Raw genomic sequence first — 26,471 nt, forward strand, 5'->3', positions numbered from 1 at the left:
GACAAGTCCTGTTGAATAAGGAGCCCTTGTCTTGACTTAGATATACAACTGGAAATCACCACGGACCAGCCACCATAGGGAGAGACCTTGCCCATGGCCAAAGTGGGCTTCCTTGGGTTGGGGAAAGGGTGCAGGGTGGGAAGTGCACAAAGGTTCTGTGCTGCCCTTTGAGTTGATTCCTCCATCCTGTGAACAACACCTGTGCTTTCCACATAGGCCCAAAGAATTTCACTGTGGGTCTAATTCAGGTGGGATAAATCAGCTTTATATCATGGGGCTCTACAAAAGATTTCTTTTGGGATGAGGGTAGTAACACTGCTAAAAATAGTAAAGCATGAAAACCCCTAGGAAGACTTGTTCCAGTCGTGACTGGCCCAGGTGAATTCACCAAGTATGCTGCTCTTTCTCAGGGAAGACCCCAAAGATAACCTCTCTGATGTGGGAATCAGAAAAAGGGTTTGCTAGTTGTGAAGCATCTGGGCCTCCAAGATTCTTATCCCACTACAGTCTGGAGCCATGCCGATCATTCTAGGAACTAAAAGTTAAAGTCAGGGTTCTGGCCCTGCCGCCTTCAAACTGAGGGATCATCATGCCTTGCCTGGATAAAGCCAGAGTAAGCTTGGGGTGTCCTGAGGGATTAGGACCTGTGTCCATCTTTCTAGGATAACTCAGAGCCGAGGGCTGAGAGGGTGGAGCATTCTTTTGGTCTGTGGGAACTTCGGGTTTCCGGGCTTCCGGGCTTCCGGCGAGTGGTTGAGCACTGCCCAGAGCCCAGCGGGCCACACTCCATCGGGACCATCGTCCCATTCCCGTACGGCTTCGGTCTTCTCGACTCTCCCGAAGTGCAGAGAAGACTGCCCTGACAGAACAGGGCTGAGAGCAGAACAGCGCCTCGCACCGGATCTGACTTCGGACCGTAAAGCCGTGTCTTGCCCCAGAAAGGGGCCCGTGGCGCGGCGTAGCTGCTGCGGGTACTTGCTGAACCCTTCCGGGAGCCACAGGAGAGTTACCACTGACAAATCCAGTCTCGCGCTCAGCCCCGGGATTCTCTCCGGCCGTTAAGCCCCGCCCCCTGTGGTTCGTCCAATCCGGACCCAGCCTTCAGGCTCCGCCTCCATGTTTCTTATTACCACTTCCGGTCCGCTCCTGGAAGTTGCTCAGTGGAGCCAAATTTGAAGCCAGCCGGGACGCGGGCGCACGGCCGTGAAGCTGGACCGGCTGAGTTTTCCTTGCCCGCCTGTGCCCTTTTAGGCCCGTCATCATGCCTATCCGTGCGCTGTGCACCATCTGCTCCGACTTCTTCGACCACTCCCGAGATGTGGCCGCCATCCACTGCGGCCACACCTTCCATCTGCAGTGGTGAGTGACCGCAGTGGCGGGGCCAGGCCCTCTGCCTGGTACCGCTACAGGACTGTGGGGTGTCAGGTCTCCGAGTGGAGCCCGGACAGTGATAAAGACGGCACTAGTCGGAGCCCCACGGTCGGTCTCCGACCTGGGCAAAGGCGGATCAGGGCAGGCTTCCCAGAGGAGGTGACAGTTGAACTGAGTCCAGGGAAACAGAGTTGGTTCAGTGAAAATAAAGTAGGGGGCTCATTATTAGTACGAATGGAGGTGAAATTTCGCCAAATTAACGAGGCCTTTTATTTCTTCGAGATTACCTGGTAGGCCTCTGACTATCCGATTTGTTGTGGTTTGCTTGATGGTTTGGGATTATTCTACCCAGAGTCATCTCGTTGGCCAGACATCCCAGTGTATTCACTGACACGAAGAAACCCGAGTTAATATGGAAGGGCAAGGAGGTGCTCTCTGATCAAGCCGTCCTGCTGACCCTTTGAATGTACAGCTGATGAGGAAAGATCCTCGAGCAGCTGTGGACTGCCCCCCCCCCGCCCCTTTTAAGAGTCTTATTTATTCATTCATGAGAGACACAGAAAGAGAGAGGCAGAGACATAGGCAGAGGGAGAAGCAGGCTCCATGCAGGGAGCCCGACGAGGGACTCAATCCTGGATCCCGGAATCACGTCCTGAGCTGAAGGCAGATGCTCAACCGCTGAGCCACCCAGGTGCCCTGGACTGGCCCCTTTTTAAAAATGAAATATAATTGACATACCATATTATATTAGTTTCAGGTGCACAACATACTGATTCAACAATTCTGTACATTACTCGATGCTTACCACCATAATTGTGGTCACCATACAACAGTATTATTGAGCATATTTCCTATGCTGTACAAGTCTGGGTTTTTTGCTTGTTTTTTTAGTTTTTTTTTTTTTCAATATTTATTTATTTATTTTTTATTTTAGAGAGCACAAGCAAACACACATGCCTAAGAGAGGGGAAGGGGCAGAGAGAGAATCCAGAGGGAGACTACCTGCTGAGTGGAGAGCCCATGTGGGGGCTCTATCCCAGGACCCTGAGATCATGACCTGAGACGAATCAAGAATCTGCCATTTAACCAACTGAGCCACCCAGACGCCTCTTTATTTGTGTTTTAGATTCCACATATAACTGAAATCCCTGACTTATATATCATTTAGCATAATACCCTCTAGCTCTATCCATGTTGTCCCAAATAGCAAGATCTCATTCTTTTTTATGGCCGAGTAATATTCCTATGTGCGCGTGTGTGCATATACATGCTATACTTGCTTCCATATTTGGCTATTGTAAAAGAGCTTCTTTTTTTTATTGTGGTAATTTTTAAAAAAGATTTTATTTATTTATTCATGAGAGACAGAGAGAGAGAGACAGAGACACAGGCAGAGGGAGAAGCAGGTTCCATGCAGGGAGCCCAACGTGAGACTCGATCCTGGGTTTCCAGGATCAGGCCCTGGGCTGAAGGCGGTGCTAAATCGCTGAGCCACCCGGGATGCCCATATTGTGGTAAATTATATATCACATAACAGTTACCATTTTAACCATTTTTGGACTATCACAAAAGTTTACTTAACAAAGAAGTTCAATATGAAAATGTGTATGACTCAATTTTATATCATAATAAAATGGACCCTTTGGACAGGGACATGTGAAAGCAATTGATTTCTCTGGTGAACACAGTCATTGTTTATACTCATTCCAAGGCTTCTAATATGATTATGCTATTCTTTAATGTTACCACCGTTCTATATTGTTCTGTTGCCCACTAGTTGTCATCTGCACACATTTATCTGTCACAATATTCTTAAAAGGGTCAAATCCAAGCGGTATTCCTCGAACATATCTACCACCATTTAATTTCAATGATAACTTCTTGTCCATAATTTTTTTTTTTAACTTGGGATGGTGAGCTTTGCTCATGTTGGTTACTTGGTGAGCTTAATGATGCCTTCCATTTTTAACCATTTATAAGTGTACAACTCACTGGCATTAAGTACATTCACAAAGCTATATAACCATACCCAATATCTATTTCCAGAACTTTTCCATCATTCTAAACAGAAACACTGTACCAACTAAACAACTCTCCATTACGCCCTCCCTGTTGCCCCAAAAATGTCTATTTTCACCCTCTGTCTCCTTGAATTTTCCTATTCTGGGTACCTTGTATAAGTGGAATCATACAATATTTGTTCTTTTGAGTTTTGCTTACTTCACTAAACATAACGTTTTCAAGATTCATCCATGTTGTAGCATGTTATCAGAATTTCATTCCTTTTATGATTAAAATTCAGTTGTATGGAAATGCATTTTGTTTATCTCTTCATCTGTTAATGGACCTTGGGTTGTTTCCATATTTTTGCTACTATGCGTAATGCTACTATGAATGGATTTAGAAGTATCTGTACAAGTCCCTGCTTTCATTCCTTTTGGATTATGCCCAGAGATGAAATGGCTGGATGAATATGGTGATTCTGTGTTTAATTTTTTGAAAAAGTGCTTCACTGCTTTCCATATCAACTTCACCATTTACATTCCCACCAGCAATGTGCAAGGATCCAATTTCTCCACATCCTTGTCAACATTTGTTATTTTTGGTTCTTGTTGTTTTTTTATAATAGTTACCTAATGGGTGTCTTTTTTTTGGTATGTGGTGTTTTCATTTTCACTCATCTCAAGGTATTCTCTAATTTCCTTTGTGATTTCTTCTTTGACCCATCGTTAAGTGTGGGTTGTTTAATTTACATGTATTTGTGATTTTTCCAGTTTTTTTTTTCTGTTACTGGTTTTCAGTTTCGTTCCACTGTGATCAGAAAAGATACTTTGTATGATTTTAATCTTTTAAAATTTATTTTTTTAAAGATTTTGTTTATTTATTCATGAGCGATACAGAGAGAGAGAGAGAGGCAGAGACATAGGCAGAGAGAGAAGCAGACTCCATGCAGGGAGCCCAATGCAGAACTCTAAACCAGGACCACAGGATCACGCCCTGGGCCGAAGACAGGCACCCAACCATTGAGCCACCCAGGCATCCCTTTTTAAATTTATTAATACTTGTTTTGTGGCCCAACCTATGGTCTATTCTGGAGAATGTTCCATGTGCACTTGAGAAAAATGTGTATTCTGCTGTGATTAGGTAGAGTATTTGTGTCTTAGATCTAGTTCTTTTATGTTAAGTCCTCTGTTTCCTTATTGATTACCTGTCTGATTGTTCTATCCATTATTAAAAGTGTAGGGTAGGGGCAGCCCCGGTGGCGCAGCGGTTTAGCACCGTTTGCAGCCCGGGGCGTGATCCTCTCTGTATGGTGCCTGCTTCTCCCTCTGCCTGTGTCTCTGCCTCTCTCTCTCTCTCTCTCGGTCTCTATGAATAAATAAATAAAATCTTAAAAAAAAAAAGTGTAGGGTATTGACATCTCCAACTTTTATTGTAGAATTATTTCTCTCTTTAATTCTTTCCAGTTTTCTTCCATATATTTTTGGGCTCTGTTGTTAGGTACATGTATGTTTGTAATTGTTATTTCTTCTTGTTGGATTACACCTTTTATCAATATTAAAGTCCTTTGTTTTTTGTGACCTTTTTTGACTTAAAGCCTATTTTGTCTAACAGTAATATAGCCACATCAACTCTCTTTTTGTTACCATTTTTTACTTATCCTGCTTGAGATTCACTATGGTTCTTTTTTTTTTTTTAAAGATTTTATTTCTTTATTCATTAGAGACACAGAGAGAGGCAGAGACCTAGGCAAAGGGAGGATACGCAGGCTCCATGTAGGAGCCCGATGCGGGACTCGATCCTGGAACTCCAAGATCACGACCTGAGCCAAAGGCAGACGCTCAACCACTTGAGCCACCCACGTATCCCCTCACTACGGTTCTTTTACTTATGGAATGGTTTCTTTAATTAGTTTTGGAAAATCCATCAGCCATTATCTTTTCATGTATTGTCTCTATTCCATTATCTCTTTTCTTTTCATATTAGTTTCTCATTTCTGTTATAATAAATTACTACTAACTTGTGGTTTAATTTTTTTTAAAGATTTTATTTATTTCCATGACACAGAGAAAGAGTGAGCTCACGTGAGCAGGTGAGCAGGGGGTGCAACAGAGGGAGTGGGAGAAACAGGCTCTCCACTGAGCAGAGAACCCAATGTAGTGCTTGATCCTGGGATCATGACCAGAGTGAAAGGTGGATGCTTAACCTATTGAGCCACCCAGGCACCCCTAACTTGGTGGTTTAAAAAACACAAATTTATTATCTTGTAGTTCCAGAGGCCAGAAATCCAAAACGGTTTTACGGGGTTGTAGTCAATCTTAGTAAGTGGGGATATGACTTTCTTGGCTCATGACCCGATTCTCCATCTTCAAATCTCTCTGTATGACTCTGACACTCCTACTTCACTTATGGATCCTTGTGATTACATGGGGGTACACTTGAATAATTTCCCCATCTCAAGATCCTTAATCACATCTGCAAAATTACTACTGTCGTATAAGGTAAAATATTCACAGGTTTGAGAAATTAGGACATAGACTTCTTGGGGAAAGTGCATAATTCCACCTAATACTTTATTTTTGAAACTCCTCATTATATGTGAGCTAGACCTTCTCATAATATCTTCTATATTTTTTATCTTCTCTTATTTTTCTTTTTAATTCTCAGTGTTTTCTCTGACCTATCTTTTCATTTTACTCATTCTTTGTCCGTGCCTAAACTGCCATTAAACTTGTCCATCAAGGGGCACTTGGGTGGCTCAGTGGTTGGATATCTGCCTTTGGCTCAGGGTGTGATCCCAGGGTCCTGGGATCAAGTCCATATCGGAGTCCCCTCAGGGAACCTACTTCTCCCTCCGTGTCTCTGCCTCTTTCTCTGTTTCTCTCATGAATAAATAAATAAAATCTTAAAACAAACAAACAAAAAACCCAAAATATTGTCCACTGAATTCTTAATTTTGGCCATTTTATATTTTAGAATTTGTTTGGTTCTTATTAAATTCTACTATGTCACCCTTTGTTCTGTAGTTCTCTGCTGATATATTTTTTCTTTTTTAAAATAAACTCTACCTCCAACACAGGGCTCAAACTCACAACCCTGAGATCAAGAGTCACACACTCTACTGATACTTTCAGTCTTGATTTTTATTTCCTTAGCATAATGTGTAATGCTGTATCTGACAATTCTCATAGCTAAAGTCTTTGCGCACATGTTCTGATTTGTACTTGTAATGCTTTTTTCCTTGTGTGACTATTTAGTTTTTTTAAAAAAACTAAAACATTTACTTCATGTAAATGGAGTCACACCTAATATACCTTTTATGTATCTGGCTTCTCTTCCTCAATGTTATGTGTATGTGACTTATCCATAATATTGTTCATAGCTGTAGACTTGTTCATTCTTATTGCCATATAGTATTCCAGCTTTGAATTTATCTTGCCTATAATATATGGAAAATTATTTATAGAAAAAAATTGAGACCTGGGATGATGGTATCATCTTCCAGATGTTACCAGAAACAGATGGACTCTTTCTCCTGATCCCTGATGGGAGAGTCTACTAGTAGGAGACTAATTAAAATTTAAGGCTTGAGGGACGCCTGGGTGGCTCAGAGGTTAAGTATCTGCCTTTGGCTCAGGGCGAGATCCTGGAGTCCCGGGATTGAGTCTCACATTGAGCTTCCTGCATGGAGCCTGCTTCTCCCTCTGCCTATGTCTCTGCCTCTCTCTCTGTGTGTGTCTTTCATGAATAAATAAATAATCTTTTAAAAAATAAAATTTAAGGCTTGAGGTTTTGTTGGACCACTCAGATAAATGTTATGAAGCTGGACTGTATTTTGCTTTTACGACTACTTGCATTTACTTCTAGTTTACTCTTATTCTGAAAGTGTAGCCCTTTGGAGTCCCTGCTTAAAGTAGGGGTGTTATTAGAATCCCTATCTTTGAGGGACCCTGGGTTCTGGCTGCTGCTCTCTAGTCAAAGCCTAGGATGTTGACAAAAGAGCAGCTCAGGGGTGGGGGGTGCTACACCAACAGGGCCAAAAAAAGGGCCAACTGGTCAGAATGCTTGTACCAGTGAGGCCTTGTGGGATGTGCAGTACCACCTGTGGTACTGCCCTCCTATGTGGTCAGGCATTGGATCGAGGAAGAAGTCAGATGCTGTTGTGGTCAGGGTTGCTACCTGGCCTATATGTCTCTAGCCAAGCAAGGACTCACTAGTCTGCTTATCTGCTTCTCATTCCAGCCTCATTCAGTGGTTTGAGACAGCACCAAGTCGGACCTGCCCACAGTGCCGAATCCAGGTGAGGGCAGTGGGGTGAAAACACCTCAGCTGAAGACATCTTTTCCTTGTCAGGGAGTAGGAATAAGGAAAGATCTCTGAAACTGAACATCTTTGACCTTTTTGGACCGTCCTGGTTTGAGGCTGATTAAGCCTTGTGCTTTTGAGTGGCTTGGGAGGCCCACTTATGCCCAAGAGTAACTGGCAGAGGGACTTGTTGGGTGGGCTGGTCTTCACCTAGGTAAATTTGTCCTCCTTCCTTGCCTTTTCCCATCCTCAATGCCCAGTATCTAGAGTTGGTATATCTTTTGAACAGTTACCACACGGGTCTGTGACATGACTTTAGTAACCACCAAACCAGTGGCACCAGCTGGGGCTACCTATAGGGTTACAGAACTCATCTCATTCCAAGGGATGTGCTGTGAAAAGCTAGGCCTGATAACAGGCCTGGTCACATGGTAGGCTGCATGTACATCCCTGTCCTCCTTACACATGACCCAGCTATACAGTCATACTCTATCTTGTCCTTCCATCCAGGTTGGCAGAAGAACCATTATCAATAAACTCTTCTTTGACCTCGCCCAAGAGGAGGAGAATGTCTTAGATGCAGAATTCTTAAAGGTACCTGGGATTTATGTCATTCTACTGAACTCCAAGCCCTCTGAGAATTTACTTTCTGCTCCCACCCAGGGTGGGTATGTAGATGGTGAAGATGGTATCTGGAGGGAGATTTGTAGAGGTTTCAAGGCATAAGGGAGTAGAGCAGAGGAAAAGTGATGATAAGACCTGGTCATTGGAGAAATACACTGTTAGGGAAGAAAGGAGCCATGTGACTATGAGCCTTCTCCCTTGGGATTTCAAAGCAATTCTCACCAAAGACCCGAGTGTCTCTCCCAAGATTCTTTAACCTTGCAGAGGTTCTATGGCCATCTTTCCCAGCCCACTATGCTGCTTGGACAATTAGAGACAGATTAGAAATTCTTCTAGTCCTCTGCCAGGGAAGATGTGTAGACCCACTATTCACAAATCTGGCTGTGCCTCAAAACTGTGAGGAAGCTTGGTATATATGCAGATGCCTGGGTCTTTCCCAGACCAGGAATAGAGGGTAGAACCCTTGGAATCAGGATGTAAGCCGGGGTAGAAACCTAGGGGAGAATGGGTGGATTCCCTCCTACACTTCTTCCCTTCAAGTCCAATATTTAACTTCCTTTGTGCACCAGGGGGCTGGATTGGCCACAGCTTCTTTTTTTTTTTTTTTTTTTTTTAAGATTTATTTATTTATTTATTCAGAGAGAGCGAAAGAGAGGCAGAGACACAGGCAGAGAGAGAAGCAGGCTCCATGCAGAGAGCCTGACACGGGACTCGATCCCGGGTCTCCAGGATCACACCCCGGGCCACAGGCGGCGCTAAACCGCTGCGCCACCGGGGCTGCCCTGACCACAGCTTCTTGAGCAAGTGGGGTTGGGGTTTTTAGTGCACCTGGACTCTGAGCATCTGGGCATCTGTCAGCCCAGGGTTCATTTGGCCTTGGCCCCAGGGTGTGGTGATGTCCTTGGAACCATACTGCTTCAAGAACGAAGAGCTTTTCTGTTTAAAGCCAACATGTTCATCGTCATGGTAACTGCTCCTGGTTTTAAGCTGTGTCCTCCCTGTGATAAAGACAACAAAGGCAGCTTGTTTCTTTCTGGCTTTCAAACCCAGATCTAGGAGACAGAGAGGCAACATCTTGAGTAATTTGGGGAAAGGGCTTGCAGGCACCTTGCTTGGGTGTAGGATCCAGGGAACCTGGGGGAGCTTTGGGTTGGTGTCAGTTTTCTGGTAGCCCATGTATGCCCTTCTCTACCCACCACTTGCATTTGAGGATGTTCTGCCTACACTAAACAGCCCAGCCAACAAAAGTCCTGGGTGGAGATTTTGACAGCAGGGTGCTTATCCATCTACTGACACTGGGCTTTAGTACTGGTCACATGTGAAATTCTGAGTCTTGTATTGACCTGGAAAGGGTGACCTGGAGGAAGATTTGCCTGGATTCCACCCAGCTACCACCATGAACCCTTGGCCAAGGCTTTCAGTTCTGCAGTGCCTGTTTTCCTGCTTATGGAAAGCCTCTTTTGCCCATGGGCATGTTGGACTCCTGAATGGGAACTGGGTTCAGTTCATCCCTAGCCTCTAGGTGGCAGTAGCTCTGTAATTTATGCACGGGCTTTGAGCGGTTCATTTGACCCTCATGATAGTATGGTTAGAGCCCCACATGAGGTTTCATCCAAAGACACAAAGTTGTCCCCATTTACCTACCTTATTAGGGTTGGAAGATTTGTGGTGCAAAAAGGCAGCTTAGAGCTTGGAGAGAAGTAGACTGTGAAGTAAGCAGGACCCGGGGTGAAAGGAAGGAGTGGTGACCCAAGGTCCTTGGTCATCCCAACTCTGTGTCCCCAGTGAGTGCAGCTGAAGCCAGGAGAAGTTAAGGGCCAGCACAGGGCCACGGAAGTGATGGAAGCCTCTGCTGTGAGACTGACCACACAGGTCCAACTTTACTTCTCTTGCCCTTGTTCTGCCTCTTTCCCTGTCGCAGGGTCTTGTACTTGAGATTTTTTTCCTCCATCTTACCTACTTTTAAAAAAAGCATAGAGAAAGCAAGGCATGTCTCTTCACTATTGGCTTTGGTTGGCCGTGACATATAGCAGGGTCTGTGCCTCCCTGGACCTACAGGCCTCATTGTCCCCTCATGGGTCTTCCTGCAAGCCTTCCAGGATTCTGTGTGGAAGCCAGGTATGATCTCTTTCTGCTTCTTTTTTTTTTTTTTTTTTTTTTTTTAAGATTTTATTTATCTATTCATGAGGGACACAGGCAGAGGGAGAAGCAGGCTCCATGCAGGGAGCCCGACGCGGGACTCGATCCCGGGTCTCCAGGATCAAGCCCTGGGCTGAAGGCGGCACTAAACCGCTGAGCCACCAGGGCTGCCCCCTTTCTGCTTCTTATTGTGGATATTGCCTTGTAGAATGAACTGGATAATACCAGAGCCCAGCTTTCCCTGAAAGGTGAGTTAGTAAGAGACAAGGGTCCCTGGGAAGCCCCTGACCTAGGTGCTTGGGGGAGAGGCCCTGGGAGGAATGCCTCCAACCTTCTGGTGGAGCTAGGGGCTCTCCCTGCTTTGTATATCCAAGAGTTTTGCCAGGTCTTGTGATTGGCAGGAAAGGAGGGAGAGGGAGGTGCCTCAAGCTGTCCACCTACGCTGATGAGCTTCTTCTCTGAGGCTTCCTGCCCAGGACTGAAGCTGGGAGGGGGTTACCTAATGGGACAGAGTATTTCTAGGAGAGTGTTTGGCTACTGAGTTTGGCAGGAAATCTGCTTGAGTTCTAAGATAATGAATTAACTAGACCCACAGGAGTGGGGAGCAGTGAAATCTTTACTCAAGTAGTTCTAAGCAGCAGAAAGAGGGTCTCATCCCCTGAATGAAGAAACTCTGGCTTAGCTTCCCTGGTTTAGTGCATGCCAGAGAGAAGTAGGCCTTCAACTTGCTGACCTGAACTTGTTTCTTACCTGGCTCTAGGGTGGGGTGCTAGCCAAGGGCTCAGGTTCTTATGCTGATGGGTGAATGGGCCTTTCACCTTCCTGCCCCTGCTCCAGAGAAGGAGAAAAAGGACAGCCAAGCCATCATCGACACGCTGCGTGATACGTTGGAAGAGCGCAATGCCACTGTGGAATCTCTGCAGAGTGCCTTAGACAAGGCTGAAATGCTATGCTCCACCCTCAAGGTGGGTCACCAGGTCTTGTGGGCAAAAGTTGGTTGGGCTTATCTTCTGGTCTTCTGGCTCTGCCTTGGTCATTACCTTAGATTGTATGATTATAAGATGGAGGCAAACCCCTTCTTCCTGAGGCCTCTCATATCATACTCTTTAAGCCTGTAAGCAAAGGACTGTATTGGCTGCACTTAAGGATTTTGTATTAGGTAGTCTGAAGAGGTGAGGCCTTCCCAGTGCTTCTTGGAGGGGCAGCTCAGCTAAGACCTCAGTGAGACTGGACCTTGTTTCCAAAAGTGGTTTGTACTCCACGGATGAAGCCAGACTGAAGAAGCTTCCATTAGCACTCTAGTCCTTGGCTGGGCTGCTCTCTGGAGCTAGATCAAACAGCATCCCAAGGAGGAGCAGGGGGCCTTTGAAGTCAGCTGTGCTAAGCTGACCGGGCAGATCAAAGCCTGCAAAGCAAGCAGCTCTAGACCCAGATGAATTTTGTATCAGCCTGGGTTGGTGAGCCTCTTGCTCTCTAAGGGGCATGAGGTGATTGATCTGTACCCACAATTGATATTCTGGCCTCGTAAGAAGGAGCGGTGCTTGCTGGATGCCATTTAAAAAGGAAAGGAAGCCATCTTTGTGAATACAGAGCCCCAGGGTGTTCGTTGTGTCTGTTCCTGCATGGTGCTGGGCTGGATCACGTGGCCTGGCCAGTGGGAGGGAAGGAGTGAATCAGTACCTGGTTGCAGAGCAGGAGTCTTTGATGGCATTCCCAGGTCAGAGATGGAGTGCTTTTGTGCTAAGGGCACCCTGGCCAGCTGCCTCTGGTTGAACTCTCCTATCCTGATTGGTAACTGTCCATGGGTCTAGGTGGTGGGTAATGATACCTGGATTTGTGTTTCTTCAGCTTCCCATACAATATGCACCATGAGCCCTTAGCCACAGGACCTTGGCAGCCCACAGTGGACCTCTAGATAGTGGCAGTGGGATGTGCCTGTGGTAAGACATATCTCAGGAGGAAGCAAGCAGGGAGATGAGGAAGCAGTTGGCGTAGGGCCGCATAGCAGAAAAAGCACAAGACAGAGTGGGGCCCAGGAACCTGCCTCCCTGGAGACTGGGGATGCATGGTTATTAGCATTTGGAAAAGCAGACAATTCTAGAGTAGAGTTCTCAGGATGACTTTAGCCATGGTCCCTAGGATCCTCTAAGCAACAGGTATGCATGGGTGTGTTTGCTCTTCAGAAGCAGATGAAGTACTTGGAGCAGCAGCAGGATGAGACCAAACAAGTGCACGAGCAGATGCGCCAACTCAGAAGCAAGATGAAAACCATGGAGCGGTGAGCTTGGAGCAGGGGACTGCTCTCTGCCTTTGCTTCTATGGCCCCCAGGTGGCCCAACTCTTAGGACTGCAGTAGGGGTTGGGTCACTTTTGTGGCTCAGATCTCCATAGGCCACATGGGGCTCAGGCTAGCAGGGTGTGGGTCCAGGTCTCCTTGCTTGGCTTCCATGGGGGACGTTGCCTCACTCCTACCTGTTCCTGTTGCCTGTGGCCCAGTGACCTGGCAGGTCTTTTGCTCCAGAAACCTTTCTTCAAGGACCCCTGACCTTGAGGACCTATCAGCATCCATTCTTCCCCAGCAGCATCCCTGCAGCTGTGTTTAGCTCTGCTGTGGGGCCTTTCTTTGGGTAGACCTGCCTGCTAAAGCATGCTGGCAGGCCAGGCTGTCACCATAGCAACAGCAGCAAAGGAAAGCAGAGCTGCACTGGGTACCTACCCATCAGCCTCCGGATTTTAAATGCCGTGGGCTGGGTGTTTTTCAGGATTGAGCTCCTACTCCAGAGCCAGAGGCCCGAAGTGGAGGAGATGATCCGAGACATGGGTGTGGGACAGTCAGCGGTGGAGCAACTGGCTGTGTACTGCGTGTCCCTCAAGAAGTGTGTACTCTGGCCCCTCTGGCCCAGTCCAGGAGCTAAGCCATGGCACCCTCTGTCTGCTGCTCATCTCTTATAAAGCAGAGCAGGCAGCATGAAGGGGCGAGCTTGGGAGCTATGGTGCCTCAGGTTGAACCCCGACCCCACCTCTCACCATGTGGCCAGGAGCCAGTTTCTTAGCTTCTGACCCACAGCTTCCTGAATGGAGATAGTAATAACTTTCCTCATAGGGTTATTGAGAGAACAGGTGTGAATATAAGTTATTTCTAAGAAGGTTGGCACCACTTTCTGACCTATAAGCCCATGATGATGAATGGAGCCCGTTTCTCATCAACACTTACCGACTCTGCCTGACCTGCATCAGAAATTTGGCTCAGATTCTCTACTATTGTGGATGTGAGGTTGGGGTAAGGAGGCCACTTGGCTGAGAGACACGGAGGATCCCAGATGTCTTCTGTGAGGGCCACGTGGTCTAGGGGGCCTCCCTGTGAGCCTTTAGTGAGGGCAGGGCTTCCTGCATACCCTCTCAAATCACCAGTGCCTGTGGAACAGGCAGGGAATAGAGACTCCCAGCTCTCCTTGCAGGACCCTCTGTGGCACCACCCTGTTGGGCTCAGGTGTCAGAGTTGGAATGAGAACTGGCTGAGGGGACAACCTGGGCTCTGCGTGTGTTTGGTGCTCTCATGCAGTGTGACCACTGGGTGTCCCATTCTGACATCTCTTTTCCTGGCCCCCTCATAGAGAGTATGAGAACCTTAAAGAGGCACGGAAGGCCTCAGGGGAGCTGGCTGACAGACTGAAGAAGGACTTGTTTTCTTCTAAAAACAAGGTAACAGTGGGGGCAGAAGGGGAGGGAGAGGTGGCTTCCTTTTGTCCTGCTCGTTCCTGTCTCCCGAGCAAAGCCATGGGGCCTGATGTGCAACAGACTCCATAGGGCTGTGGGGTGATTCAGAGAGACTGCTTACTGGGCCTTGGCTCTGGCTTTGTGGCTTGTCCACTTAGGGTGGCAGGTCATGCAAGTATCCCCCTCCCCCCAATGTGTGCATGCTTATGCTCCCTTCTATTCTTCCTGGCTCCTGGGTAACTCTCAACTGGCTGAAGAGCACAAGTCCCAAATGTGACAATGTCCAAGGCCTGTTTTTGTACCTGGCCCAGAGTAGGAGGAACATACTTGGGATCCAGTTCAGTCAGCACAGCTGTTTTATTTCTGGGCCTGGTGCATCCATGGGCTGTCAGACATAGAACTCAGCCCTAGTTCCTAGGCAGCTCCAGATGGGCATTGACAGGCCCCACAAAGCCAGGGCCTCCCCATGTGTCCTCAGACTCTTCTGGACACTGGGTTCCCATGAACATGCACTGAGTAGAGCACGTGGCCACCTGCTGGCTTGTCCTTTACTGCCCATACTTTCTTATAGTTGCAGACAGTCTACTCTGAACTAGATCAGACCAAGTTGGAGCTGAAGTCGGCTCAGAAGGATTTACAGAGTGCTGACAAAGAAATCATGGTAAGGGACATCCCTGGCTAGACAGGAATGAGGGATAGTTTGTGTATCTTCCAAGAGCCTAGGAGCCTCTGCCCCAGTCTGTGTTGGTGGTTCTGGGTTCCCTGCATCCTCCTGAGCCAGAGTGGGTCAGGATGTATACCTTGACTCTGATTTGGAGCCTGGACCTCCTCAGTAGGGGATAGGCAGCACCATGGGTCTTCTACAATCTGTCCTGTACCTATATCCCTAGGGATAGAACCTCATCAAAGGAGAGGCTTCACCAGAGAGGGGTTCTGAGGCTGGGTGATCCTGGCCTCCCAAGCTTGATGTTGGGGGTTTAGGCCTTGCTCTGTTCCCAGTGGGCTTGCCTGTCGTGCATGTTGTTCCCGCCCTTGGCAGTCTCTCTGGACTTGCTGCCCCAGCCTTTCTTTCACACTCTTCTCTTTCCTTCCCCAAGAGCCTGAGAAAAAAGCTAACGATGCTACAGGAAACCCTGAACCTGCCACCAGTGGACAGTGAGACTGTCAACCGCCTGGTTTTAGAGAGGTTTGTTGACCTTCTGGGGTGGTGCGAGGGTCATAAGCTAGAAGAACTCCCTAATAAGGGTTTTCCCTACTCTTGACTTTGGTTGGGTGAGTGGTCCATGTGGGCCTGAAGGCTGTGAGCCTCCTGCCCTGGGACATAGCCAAGATTTAGTTGGAAAACAACTTCGAGGTAAGTTCTGGGCTCTGACAAGGAAAGGCCAAGGTAGGCCAGAGAGGACCTCGGGATAGGCAGGGAAGGGGCAGGAGCACTGACTGTCTGCAGATATCCTGTTTCTGCATTTCTTACCAAATGCATCTGTGTGCCCCAGATTCTGAAACAAACATGAAACCAGTCACCAAAATAATTCCCCACTGGTCTTAGGACTGTGTGCATTAAAACTGCCGGCAGAGGGAGCCAAGAGGCAGACGGATGAATGTCCCTACCCCGACTGGCTGCGCATTCCTCTTGAGGGTTTCACAGAAGCCACGCCCACTGGCTAAGAGCATCTCAGGGCTGTCCTGCCTAGCTGTCCAGCTGAGGGCCCTAACAGAAAGCACATAACCCAGTGGTCCAGGCTTTTATTTGAGCCACTTTTCAGTGTCCTTTGGAAAATCATTATGCTTCTTCTTCCCGACATCCAATCAGTTGCTGGAATCTATCCATCTAACCTCTGCGGTGCCTCCTGATTCTATCCCTTGTCACCACCTCCCCATGAGGCTTGTGACCCATCCTCTCACTTCTCCTGCCTGCCCAGCTTATCAGCCCTTGGGGCTTCACGTCATTCCTCCCCCCACCAAACACTCTAGACCTCTTGGCACTGTGTCTGAGACATTCCCAGAGCCAGCCCATGAACGGTAGTCGATCTTTAGGCCTTGGCCAAATCATACTGTTTGACACAGCAGAATATACCTTGCCTTCCTGCTTCTGTGCCTTTCTGTATGTCAGCTCCTGTGAACACCAAAGGGTCAGTTGCCATGCAGAGCCTTACCTACCCTCCTCAGCAGGAGTAAGTGCACCCTCCTCTGCACAGGTGATATTTATTTAGATACTGTGTCAGATGCCATGGGCCATAGAGGTGCTCTAGAGTCTTACCAGAGCCTGGGCCACCTAATATGTAGACTGGGAGTTGCATCTTGATCTGTGTTCCTTACCACTGGCTTCCTTACACATACATTCTTTTGCCCACATCATAGTACCTGGTCAGCATCTGCACAGGGGAATGTGTGAGTGCCAACAAGCCAGTTTCCTCTCATCCTCATTGTACCTTTAGTTCCTCAACTCTCTCCTTTCTTACCTTAGACCCTCCAGTGTCTTTTTATGGAGCCAGAGCTCTCTGCCCACCTCAGTTTGGGTTGGACTGAGAAACAGCTGTGGAAATGTGATGAGCATGTGATTCTCTGTGAGGTCCAGTGTGTTGCTGATTTTGACAAAGTAGATTCCATGTCTGGTCCTTCTTCCCCACTCCACCCTCAGAGCCCATTAGCCATGCTGGCCTGGAAGCCCCAGGTAGCACAAGGGCTCTGTCAGGAGCTTGGCTCATAGGAAGCTGAGAGTCTCAAAGACCATCTCATGTGGTCAGACATTTAGAACTGGAGCTGCCTCAAGGCCAGAAGTAGAAATTATTTTCCTAGGCTACCACTCAAGGCTGATTTCTACAAGCTCCAAGGTGCTCTGTCCACTTCCCACTCCGTGCACCTCAGGGTATTTCTACACACTTGCACTCTGTGTCTGGCCTCCACAGTGAGGGATGTCTCTAGGCTGCCAGGGACTTCGCATACCTGCTTTTGCTTACTTTCTTCACCACTTCTCACTGGAGTAAAGCCTAGACTTCTATAACAGGCTCTTACTGAGGGCGTGCTGCATGTCGGGCCCTCTCAGTCCTCTTGGAGCTTATTATGTTCCAGGGGGTAGACAAACTACAGGATTAGATGGCCAAGCCCTAAACTCCCCCAGCCACACACCATGGCAGGCCAAATTCCATGACAAGGGAAGTCAAGCTTGTGCCATTTGTATTTAGAGGCTTGAGTAAGGGGTGAGCCCTGGCTCTCAGGGCTGGGGCACACCAGGGCATGGTGGAGGGTAGGGTGTTATGAGATTTTTTGACCCTTGAGGGTGGTAGTGGCAGAGGACTTGCTGGATGATGGCCGAAGTAGATAATGGCCAAATAACAGACATTACAAAAATGCTGCCATGAGTGCTCCTGGCTGCTGCTTTATGCTGGGAGCCAGAGACAGAAGCAAAGCAACCAGCATGGCATTGGTTTTTTTTTTTAAGATTTTATTTATTTATTTATTCATGAGAGATACAGAGAGAGAGAGAGAGGCAGAGACACAGGCAGAGGGAGAAGCAGGTTCCACACAGAGAGCCCAATGTAGGACTCGATCCTCGGTCCCCAGAGTCACACCCTGGGCTGAGGGCGGCGCTAAACCGCTGAGCCACCCAGGCTTCCCATGGGATTGGTTTTGAGGTAGCTTTGTGCAACCTTTGTTTTCACTTGCAGGCAAGAAGGGGCAGGCCCAGGGACCTGACCAGGGAAAGGAAGAGATAGTCCAAGCTTCCCACATTGCTTATTGTTGTAGGTAGTTCCCTTTCCTCCAATCTGTGTGCCCTACTGGGCTGCTGGCTGGAGACTAATACCCTCATAGTGCATCCTTCTGCCCTTGAGCTGTGGGAGCAAGGCTTTGGGCAGCCCTGATGGAAAGGTCCCTAAGGAAAGGAAATAGAGGATGTTCTTGGGGCTGCACTGCCACTCCCCAGAGTTCTCTGACCACAGGAGCTAGGGAGCTCCACCAGGCCTGGGTAGGCTAGAAAAAATCCTAGTGGCTGCAATTTTCTAATAGAATACCACTGCCACCCCCACCCCCACCCTCTGCCATTATAAAAGTACTAACATATTCATTGTTGAGAATTTGGAAAATACGGACTTAGCAAAGAGGTCGTTGTTGAGTGCGACCACAGTTCAGTGGCATTATGTACATAATGTTGTGCTATCATCTCTACCAGGCACCTCCAGAACACTTTTCATCTTGAAATACTGAACCTCTGTACTCATTAAATAATAGCTTCCATTTTCCAGCCCCTGGGACCCACCATTCTACTTTCTGTTTCTATGATTTTGACTCCTCTAAATACCTCATGTAAGTGGAATCATATGGCATTTGTCTTTTTTGTGACTGGTTTACTTTCCGTAACATAAAATCCTCAAGGTTCATCCATGTTGTAGCAGGTGCCAGTATTTCCTTCCTTTTTATTTTTTATTTTTTTAAGATTTATTAATTTTTTAAAAAAGATTTTTATTTTTATTTATTTTTATTTATTTTTTAATTTTTATTTATTTATGATAGTCACACAGAGAGAGAGAGAGGCAGAGACACAGGCAGAAGGAAAAGCAGGCTCCATGCACCGGGAGCCCAATGTGGGATTCGATCCCGGGTCTCCAGGATCGCGCCCTGGGCCAAAGGCAGGCGCTAAACCTCTGCATCACCCAGGGATCCCAGATTTTTATTTATTGATTGATGAGAGACACAGAGAGAAAGAGGCAGAGACACAGGCAGAGGGAGAAGCAGGCTCCATGCAGGGAGCCCGACGTGGGACTCGATCCCGGGTCTCCAGGATCATGCCCCTGGCTGAAGGTGGCACTAAACCTCTGAGCCACCGGGGCTGCCCTTAAGATTTATTTATTCATGAGAGACACACAGAGAGAGGCAGAGACATAGACAGAGGGAGAAGCAGGCTCCCCACAGGGAGTCCTATGTGGGACTTGATCCCTGAGCTCCAGATCATGCCCTGAGCCAAAGACAGATGCCCAACAGCTGAGCCACCCAAGTGCCCCTCCTTCCTTTATAAGGCTGAATAATCATTCATACAGGGAATATAAAAAATAGTGAAAGGGAGGGATCCCTGGGTGGCGCAGCGGTTTGGCGCCTGCCTTTGGCTCAGGGCGCGATCCTGGAGATCCGGGATCGAATCCCACATCGGGCTCCCGGTGCATGGAGCCTGCTTCTCCCTCTGCCTGTCTCTCTTTCTCTCCCTCTCTCTGTGACTATCATAAATAAATTAAAAAAAATTAAAAAAAAATAGTGAAAGGGATTAAGGGGGAAAGGAAAGAAAATGAGTGGGAAATATCAGAGAGGGTAACAGAACATGAGAAACTCCTAACTCTGGGAAACGAACAAGGGGTGGTGGAAGGGGAGGTGGGCAGGGGAACAGGGTGACTGGGTGATAGGCACTGAGGGGGGCACTCGATGGGATGAGCACTGGGTGTTATACTATGTGTTGGCAAATCGAACTCCAATAAAAATATACAAAAATAAATAAATAAAGCTGAATTATATTCTATTGTATGTATATACCACATTTTTAAAAAGATTTTATTTATTTGTTCATGAGAAACAGAGAGAGGCAGAGACAGGCAGAGGGAGAAGCAGACTCCATGCAGGGAGCCTGACGTTGGTCTCGATCCTGGGTCTCCAGGATCACGCCCTGGGTTGAAGGTGGCTCTAAACTGCTGGGCCACCACGGCTGCCCCTATATACCACATTTTGCTTGTACATTTGCTGGTGGATGGACATTTGGGTTGCTTCCACCTTTAAACTATTGTGAGTATGTGGCTATTAACGTGGCTGTGCAAATAATCTCTTTGAGATCCTGCTTTCATTTCTGGATATATAACCAGAAGTGGAACGGCTGGATCATATGGTAATTCTATTTTTGATTTTTTGAGGAACTGCTGTACTATTTTGTACGGCGGATGTACCATTTTACATTCCCACCAATAGTGCACAAGGATTCCAGTTTTTTTTTTTTTGGTAAGATTTTATTTTTAAGTAATCTCCACATCCAATTGGGGCTGAAACTCATGATCCCAAGATCAAGAGTCTCCTGCTCCACCCGGTGGGCCATCTGGGCATCCCAGGGTTCCAATTTTACCACATCCTCACTAACACTTGTTATTTTCTATTTGTTTGGGTCTTTGTTGTTGTTTATAGCAGCCATCCTCATTGGTATGAAGTAGTAGCTCATGGAAGTCTTGATTTGAATCACCCTAATGACTAGTATCATTGAGCATCTTTTTGTGAGCTTACTGGCCATCAGTAGATCTTTTGGAGAAAAGTCTATTCAAGTCCTGTGCCCAGTTATTAACTGGGTTGTTTGTTTTCCATTATTGAACTTCAGTTCTGTCTATATGTTGGATTTTAGTCTTTTATGGAGAGGTGATTTGCAAATAGTTTCTCCCATTCTGTGGATCACCTTTTTACTCTGTAGACAGTGTCTTTTTTTTTTTTTTAAGATTTTATTTATTTATTTATTTATTTATTTATTTATTTTTAATTTTTATTTATTTATGATAGTCACACAGAGAGAGAGAGAGAGGCAGAGACACAGGCAGAGGGAGAAGCAGGCTCCACGCACCGGGAGCCCGATGTGGGATTCGATCCCGGGTCTCCAGGATCGCGCCCTGGGCCAAAGGCAGGCGCTAAACCGCTGCGCCACCCAGGGATCCCTATTTATTTATTTATTTGAGAGAGAGAGTGTGTGTGTATGGGGGCAGCAGGGAGAAGAACAAGCAGACTCTACACTGAGCCTAGAGCCTGATGGAGGGCTCAATCCTATGACCCCAAGATCATGATCTGAGCCAAAACCAAAAGTCAGATGCTCAGCTGACTGAGCCATCCAGGTGCCCTGACAGTGTCTTTTGATGCACACAATTTTAAATTTTTTTGAAGCCCAACTAGTCTGTTTTTTCTTTTATCACCTGTTATACACAGAGTTTCATATTACTTTTTAAATGTAACATATGAGCCTTTCCCCCATGTTATTAAGTTTACACTCTGGAAACACTATTTTAATTTCTGCATCATATTCAAGCTGTGAAAGTGTCAGCCCCCTAGGGGAGTCAGTTGACCATTTCCAATATTGTGCCATTTGCCATTCATGCCAGTCCGTGGTCACATCTCTGACTGGCCCCTTGCTCTGTGTTCTGAGAAATGAAGCTGTTTTGTCAAAAGGCAGTAACCTTTTGTTTGTATGCTTAGGTTTTGTGTGTGTTTTGCTTGCTTGCTTGCTTCCTTCCATGTTTTGAAGACTTTCACTGGTCCCGTGACTGTGTGAAGCACTAAGCCGAGTGATTTTTTTTCTGTAGAGTCAGACTTCTTTGCAGGGTGGCCCTGAGCCACCTGTGAGTTCCAGACCCCTGGAACCAAGCCATCTCTGACACTTCAGGGCTATTGTCCTTCTGGACTGCCACGGTGGTCCAGAGTAACCAGGCCATTTCTGCCTATAGCCCAGCCCCTTTGGAGATGCTGAGCCTGAAGCTTCGCCGACCAGCCTTTGGTGATGACATTGACCTCAATGCCACCTTTGATGTTGACACCCCTTCAGCCCAATCTTCCAGCATCCAGCATGGCCGTGCCAAGAAGTTCTGCCAAGAGATAGCACAGTAAGTGGTAGTCCCTGTCCCTGTTCACATCCTCAGGGGAGGATGACCAAGAGATCTCTGCAGGCCCTGCCCTTGTCACTCCAAGTGGCTGACAGGGCAGTGAGGGTCAGCTGGGGTTAGCCCTGACTTTGGTTCTGACCACCTCTTCTTCCCACTCTTAAATACTCTGCACAAAGCCTTTTTCTTGCTTGTTTCAATTACCACTCTCACCCTTCAAGCAAAGGTGTTGTGATGTGAGTTGGAGAGAACAGAGGTTCCAGTAGGGGCAGATCTAGGTTGGTGATGGGGGGTGGCGTGTGCTGTCTGTACCTTGAATGCCTGTCTACCAGTGTCCTGCCTCAGGGACTCTGAACGTCCTCTTCCATCATGCACCTCTTGGGCTCATGCATAAGGACCATCTCAAATCATTGAGCCCAGTTCCCCACCACCAAGGGGGTCTCCCACAGGGCCAGGCTTAAGAAGCTAGGAGGCGCTGTAGTGGGATGGGTGGGGCCTGCTCCCAGTAGACTGGGAATGGGGAAGTTGTCTGCTTGGGCAGGCAGATTAAATATGGTTCATCAGGGAGACAAAAACTCCTCCTGTACATACATGTAGGTAAATGCTGCTTGGGTAACGGGGTCAAGGGTTGAGCGGGTTTCCTCTTAATCAAGAGTTTGGACATGAGAGAAATTGAGGTGTTCGGCAGTAAAGGTGGAAGAAGCCTGGAGAGAGGACAGCAGGCTCTCCACCTCTCCCTGCCCTCAGGGCTGGAGGCACCTGTGTCATACAAGGCAGGCCAGGTAGCGGTGGAAAACAAACCTTGGGCATATGGGCTGTGGTCAAGGGATCTATGAGTGCCTGCTGCAAGCCCTGGCTTCTTCATGTTATCTCTTTAGCTGTAAAGAGTGAGACAATCTTTTTTTTTTTTAATTTTTTATTTATTTATGATAGTCACACACAGAGAGAGAGAGAGAGAGAGGCAGAGACACAGGCAGAGGGAGAAGCAGGCTCCATGCACCGGGAGCCCGACGTGGGATTCAATCCCGGGTCTCCAGGATCGCGCCCTGGGCCAAAGGCAGGCGCTAAACCGCTGCGCCACCCAGGGATCCCGAGTGAGACAATCTTTATCATCTTTAGGGCCTTTGAGGGAATGTGAGGGAGCCCAGGATGCTTCCACCTTGAATCAGCCTCCCCAGGGTCAAGCTTGTAGCAAGTGGAGAACCTTCCCATGGTCATCATGTAGCCTCACTACAAGCTATGGGCGCAGGGGAGGAGGTGTCCAAAGCTGACGGGCCCAATCTTGCCCTTGACCTCATGGCTTTGAGAAGCAACAGGGTCAGCTTTAGGTTACCATCCTTCTACCCAACTGGGAAAATACCAGGAGAGGGTATTCAGCTGCTAGTGTACCCAGGAATGGGATAGAAACACTGTGTCTAGTTCTAGAGCTGGGAGTGAAAGGCCAGGGCTTTGGGCCATGATCAATTCTGCCCCAGACCCTGCCTGCACAGATTATCTAGAAAGATGGCCTAGCCCTGTGTTGTGAGAGCACTTTATGAGCTATCTACTGAGGGTCTTATGGAGGTAGTGGCCCCACTCTGGGCAGATGGGGCTAAGTCTGAGCTCACAAGGTACCTTCTGCCTGTATGGGACATGACTGATTTTTTTTCCTGTGGGTGGTGAATCAGCTAGGCCTCCAGCCTCACATAAAGCCCAAGACACTGTGAGGTGTCTGAGGTGTTGGGGCTAAGGGCCCCATTGGAATGGGCTCAGCTCCAAGCTAAGAGCCGCAAGATTGGAAAGTTGCCCAATTTCCCCTGCCTCCTCCACTCTGGCAGCTGTCCAGCTGTTCCCAAACCTGCACTTGGGATGGGATGGGGCTTACTGAGATGCCTTGCCCAGCACACAGCCTTTACAGAAACCATGCCACATGCTGGCTCCCCAAGGGCCATGTGCTGAGCCTGGCTTGCCTGGCCCCGTGTCTTGCTCACCTGCTTGCCTTCATGTCTCATTCTCGCAGCTCTCCCATTCAGGACATCCCCAGGAAGATGCCTAAAGGCCCCAAGCAGGTAAGAATTCAGGCAGCCACCATCCTTTGCCAGGACTCTGTGTGAAGCTGGGCTTCTGAGAGGGCAAGGTCTTGCCAGAGCCCTCTCACTCCTGGCCTGGGACTAAAACACTTTGGAGTCACCCTGGAAACTCTACTCATTATCCTTCCAGCCTCTGGGTGAGGGGTGAGACATCAGAGATTCTGGCCCTGCTCCACCACCACTACCCGCCCCCTCCTTTCCTGCCATCGGGCTCCTCAAGTCTGGCTTTGGGGTCTCCCCTCCAGGAGTCCCAGCTCTCACTGGGCGGCCAGCGCTGTGTGGGAGAGCCAGATGAGGAGCTAGCTAGTGCCTTTCCTGTCTTTATCCGGAATGCTATCCTAAAACAGAAACAGCCCAAGAAGGCCAAGATAGAGCCCTGCCGCAGCACAGATGCAGTGAGTATGGCTTCCCACAGGGGCAAGTGCCAGCCCTCTCTGGGGTGGGGGTGGAGGTGCAGGGAAGAGCCAGCCCCCTGGCCTATCAGCTTGGCCCGCTCACTTCTTCCTTCTACTTTAGGTGAGGACAGGCTTCGATGGGCTTGGAGGTCGGACGAAATTCATCCAACCTGTATCCTTGTTCTGTGACATTGGGCTGAGTTGAGCTACCCACACCATCTCTCACCTGTACCCCCAGCCCCCAGCCTGACAGTGGCTGTAGCCTCAGGTGTGCAGAGCTGGACCTCGTTCAGTATAGCAGAACTGCCCACCCCTCAAGTCTAAGCCTTTGCTGTCTCCTCTTTAAGCCTCTTCCTTGACATCTTCCTCAGACTGACACAACTATGATCCGCCCACTGCCTGTGAAACCCAAACCCAAGACTAAGCAGAGAGTTGGGGCGAAGACAGTGCTCCCTCCCTCCCAGGCCAAGCTGGACACCTTTCTGTGGTAGTGAGAACAGTGAGCCAGATCAATATCCAGATATATGCCTCTAACTTATAGGTCAGGACTGGCTCAGCAGGGGGCTTGGGGGGCATGGCCTATCTTCCAAGACAGCCCCAAGGGCAAGTGTAAACAAAAAGGTGAGGGTGGGGCCCAAAGACTGCTTTCCTGCACTTACCCTGCCCACCCCCACCATACTGGGTCTGCTATACCAGGCCTACATGTGACTGCTGATGTGAGACCAGCAGGACTTCTTCCTTGTCAAAGTTTCCTACTTATAGCCAGATATGGCTGCGTGCTTCTGGTTCTCCAGACTAAGGTCTTTTGTTGACTGTGTGAACCAAAGTGCTTGGGGCTTCTTGGGTAGTTTCAGCTTGCCCAAGCTTGTGCCTGCTTCTGACTTGCTGCTGGGCATGGCCAGAGCTGAGCAGGATGGGGAATGAGGGGATGGTGGTGGGGAGAGGATGAGGAGGGAAAGATTTCTATGTAAAATAAAAAAGACTCTTTTCTTTCTGGCTCTGGGAGTATATATATATTTGCACCAACATTTAGGAAAACATTTGGCATAATTTTCTAAAGTGAGACCTTCACCTGAGCTCAGACTCAGAAGTCCTACCCTTAGGCATATGCCCCTTCATAGGGCACAAGGAGACTCCAGCAGGAATGAGATCACTGCAGTTTTGTCCACAGTCTCTAACATGGGCACAGCCCAAATGGCATGGTCTGGAAAGCAAATGGGTAAACAGGTATAGCCATACAGGGAATTCAGAGCAAGCAAAAATCAGTGACCTTTGAGTCTTAACTTCAAGAGCAATTTCCCTAGAAGACTTTTCCTTCATGACCTGTAGCTTGGGTGAGGTCTGCTGCACTTTCCTTTCTCAGTACTGCATGGGGGTACATCTGTCTCTGCAGGGCCCTGTGGGCCTGGCACAGGGAATGAAAGTGAGTGCCCTCATGCTTCAGGTTGAACATGCCCAGCTGTGCTGGAGGAGCATCATGGAAAGAAAGTAATGCTTTGGGTTATGGGAGTTGGACCCCTCCTCTGCTACCTTGAACCAAGGAGGTTTGGTGTGGAGAAGTGTAGCATCAAGTTGAGGGTGTAGTCAGGGGCTGGGCTGGCTAATAGTGCTCCCTGCCAGCAAAGTGATCTTAGGCAATTTAGCCTCTCTGTGTCTCAGAGTCTTTTTTTTTATTATTCATGAGAGAGACACACACAGAGAGAGAGAGAGAGAGGCAGAGACACAGGCAGAGGAAGAAGCAGGCTCCATGCTGGAAGCCCAATTCAGAACTCGATCCCAGGTTTCCAAGATCACGCCCTGGGCTGAAAGTGGCGCTAGACCGCTGAGCCACCAGGGCTGCCCTGTCTTAGGCTCCTTAAAGCGGGGACAATAGGATTAACCTCCCAGTTGTAGGAACCTGATGAATCAGCATTACAGGTTAAGAACTTATGACACCTAGGCAGCCCAGGTGGCTCAGTGGTTTAGCGCTGCCTTCAGCCCAGGGTGTGATCCTGGAGACCCGGGATCAAGTCTCATGTCAGGCTCCCTGCATGGAGCCTGCTTCTCCCTCTGCCTGTGTCTCTGCCTCTCTCTCTTTCTGTGTCTGTCATGAATAAATAAATAAAATCTTAAAAAAAAAAAAAAAAGAACTTATGACACCTAAGGAAATAAGTCAGGCTCAAAAGATAAATATTGTATGATTCCACTTAAATGAAGTATCAAGAATGGGTAAATTCATAGAGAAGTGGAATAGAATAGAGGTTGCCAGG

The 26,471-nt window shown here is 47.9% G+C and overlaps 1 protein-coding gene and 1 pseudogene across 3 annotated transcripts; one reads left to right on the forward strand and one right to left on the reverse strand.

The window, feature by feature from the left end:
• The first annotated feature begins 163 nt into the window (after positions 1 to 163).
• On the forward strand, positions 164 to 25,220 carry LOC112665805 (TRAF interacting protein). Of its 3 annotated transcripts, none has more exons than XM_025455912.3 (15): positions 164 to 1,359; positions 7,615 to 7,672; positions 8,188 to 8,271; positions 10,649 to 10,688; positions 11,278 to 11,405; positions 12,624 to 12,718; positions 13,203 to 13,316; positions 14,055 to 14,142; positions 14,729 to 14,818; positions 15,255 to 15,343; positions 21,606 to 21,761; positions 23,758 to 23,806; positions 24,175 to 24,222; positions 24,344 to 24,394; positions 24,594 to 25,220. In XM_025455912.3, exons 1-15 carry the CDS (start codon positions 1,262 to 1,264, stop codon positions 24,711 to 24,713), a joined length of 1,308 nt encoding a protein of 435 aa, XP_025311697.1. In that variant the 5' UTR covers positions 164 to 1,261; the 3' UTR covers positions 24,714 to 25,220. The 3 variants fall into 3 exon arrangements, with proteins under 3 accessions (XP_025311697.1, XP_025311696.1, XP_025311698.1); XM_025455911.3 differs by having other exon boundaries at positions 171 to 1,359; positions 24,073 to 24,222; XM_025455913.3 differs by lacking the exons at positions 164 to 1,359; positions 7,615 to 7,672 and having other exon boundaries at positions 8,182 to 8,271; positions 11,201 to 11,405; positions 24,073 to 24,222.
• LOC118351677 (small nuclear ribonucleoprotein G-like) lies at positions 3,073 to 3,299 on the reverse strand (annotated as a pseudogene).
• Positions 25,221 to 26,471: the final 1,251 nt, after the last annotated feature.

Source organism: Canis lupus, chromosome 20, assembly GCF_003254725.2.
Source record: "Canis lupus dingo isolate Sandy chromosome 20, ASM325472v2, whole genome shotgun sequence".
Lineage (NCBI taxonomy): Eukaryota > Metazoa > Chordata > Mammalia > Carnivora > Canidae > Canis > Canis lupus.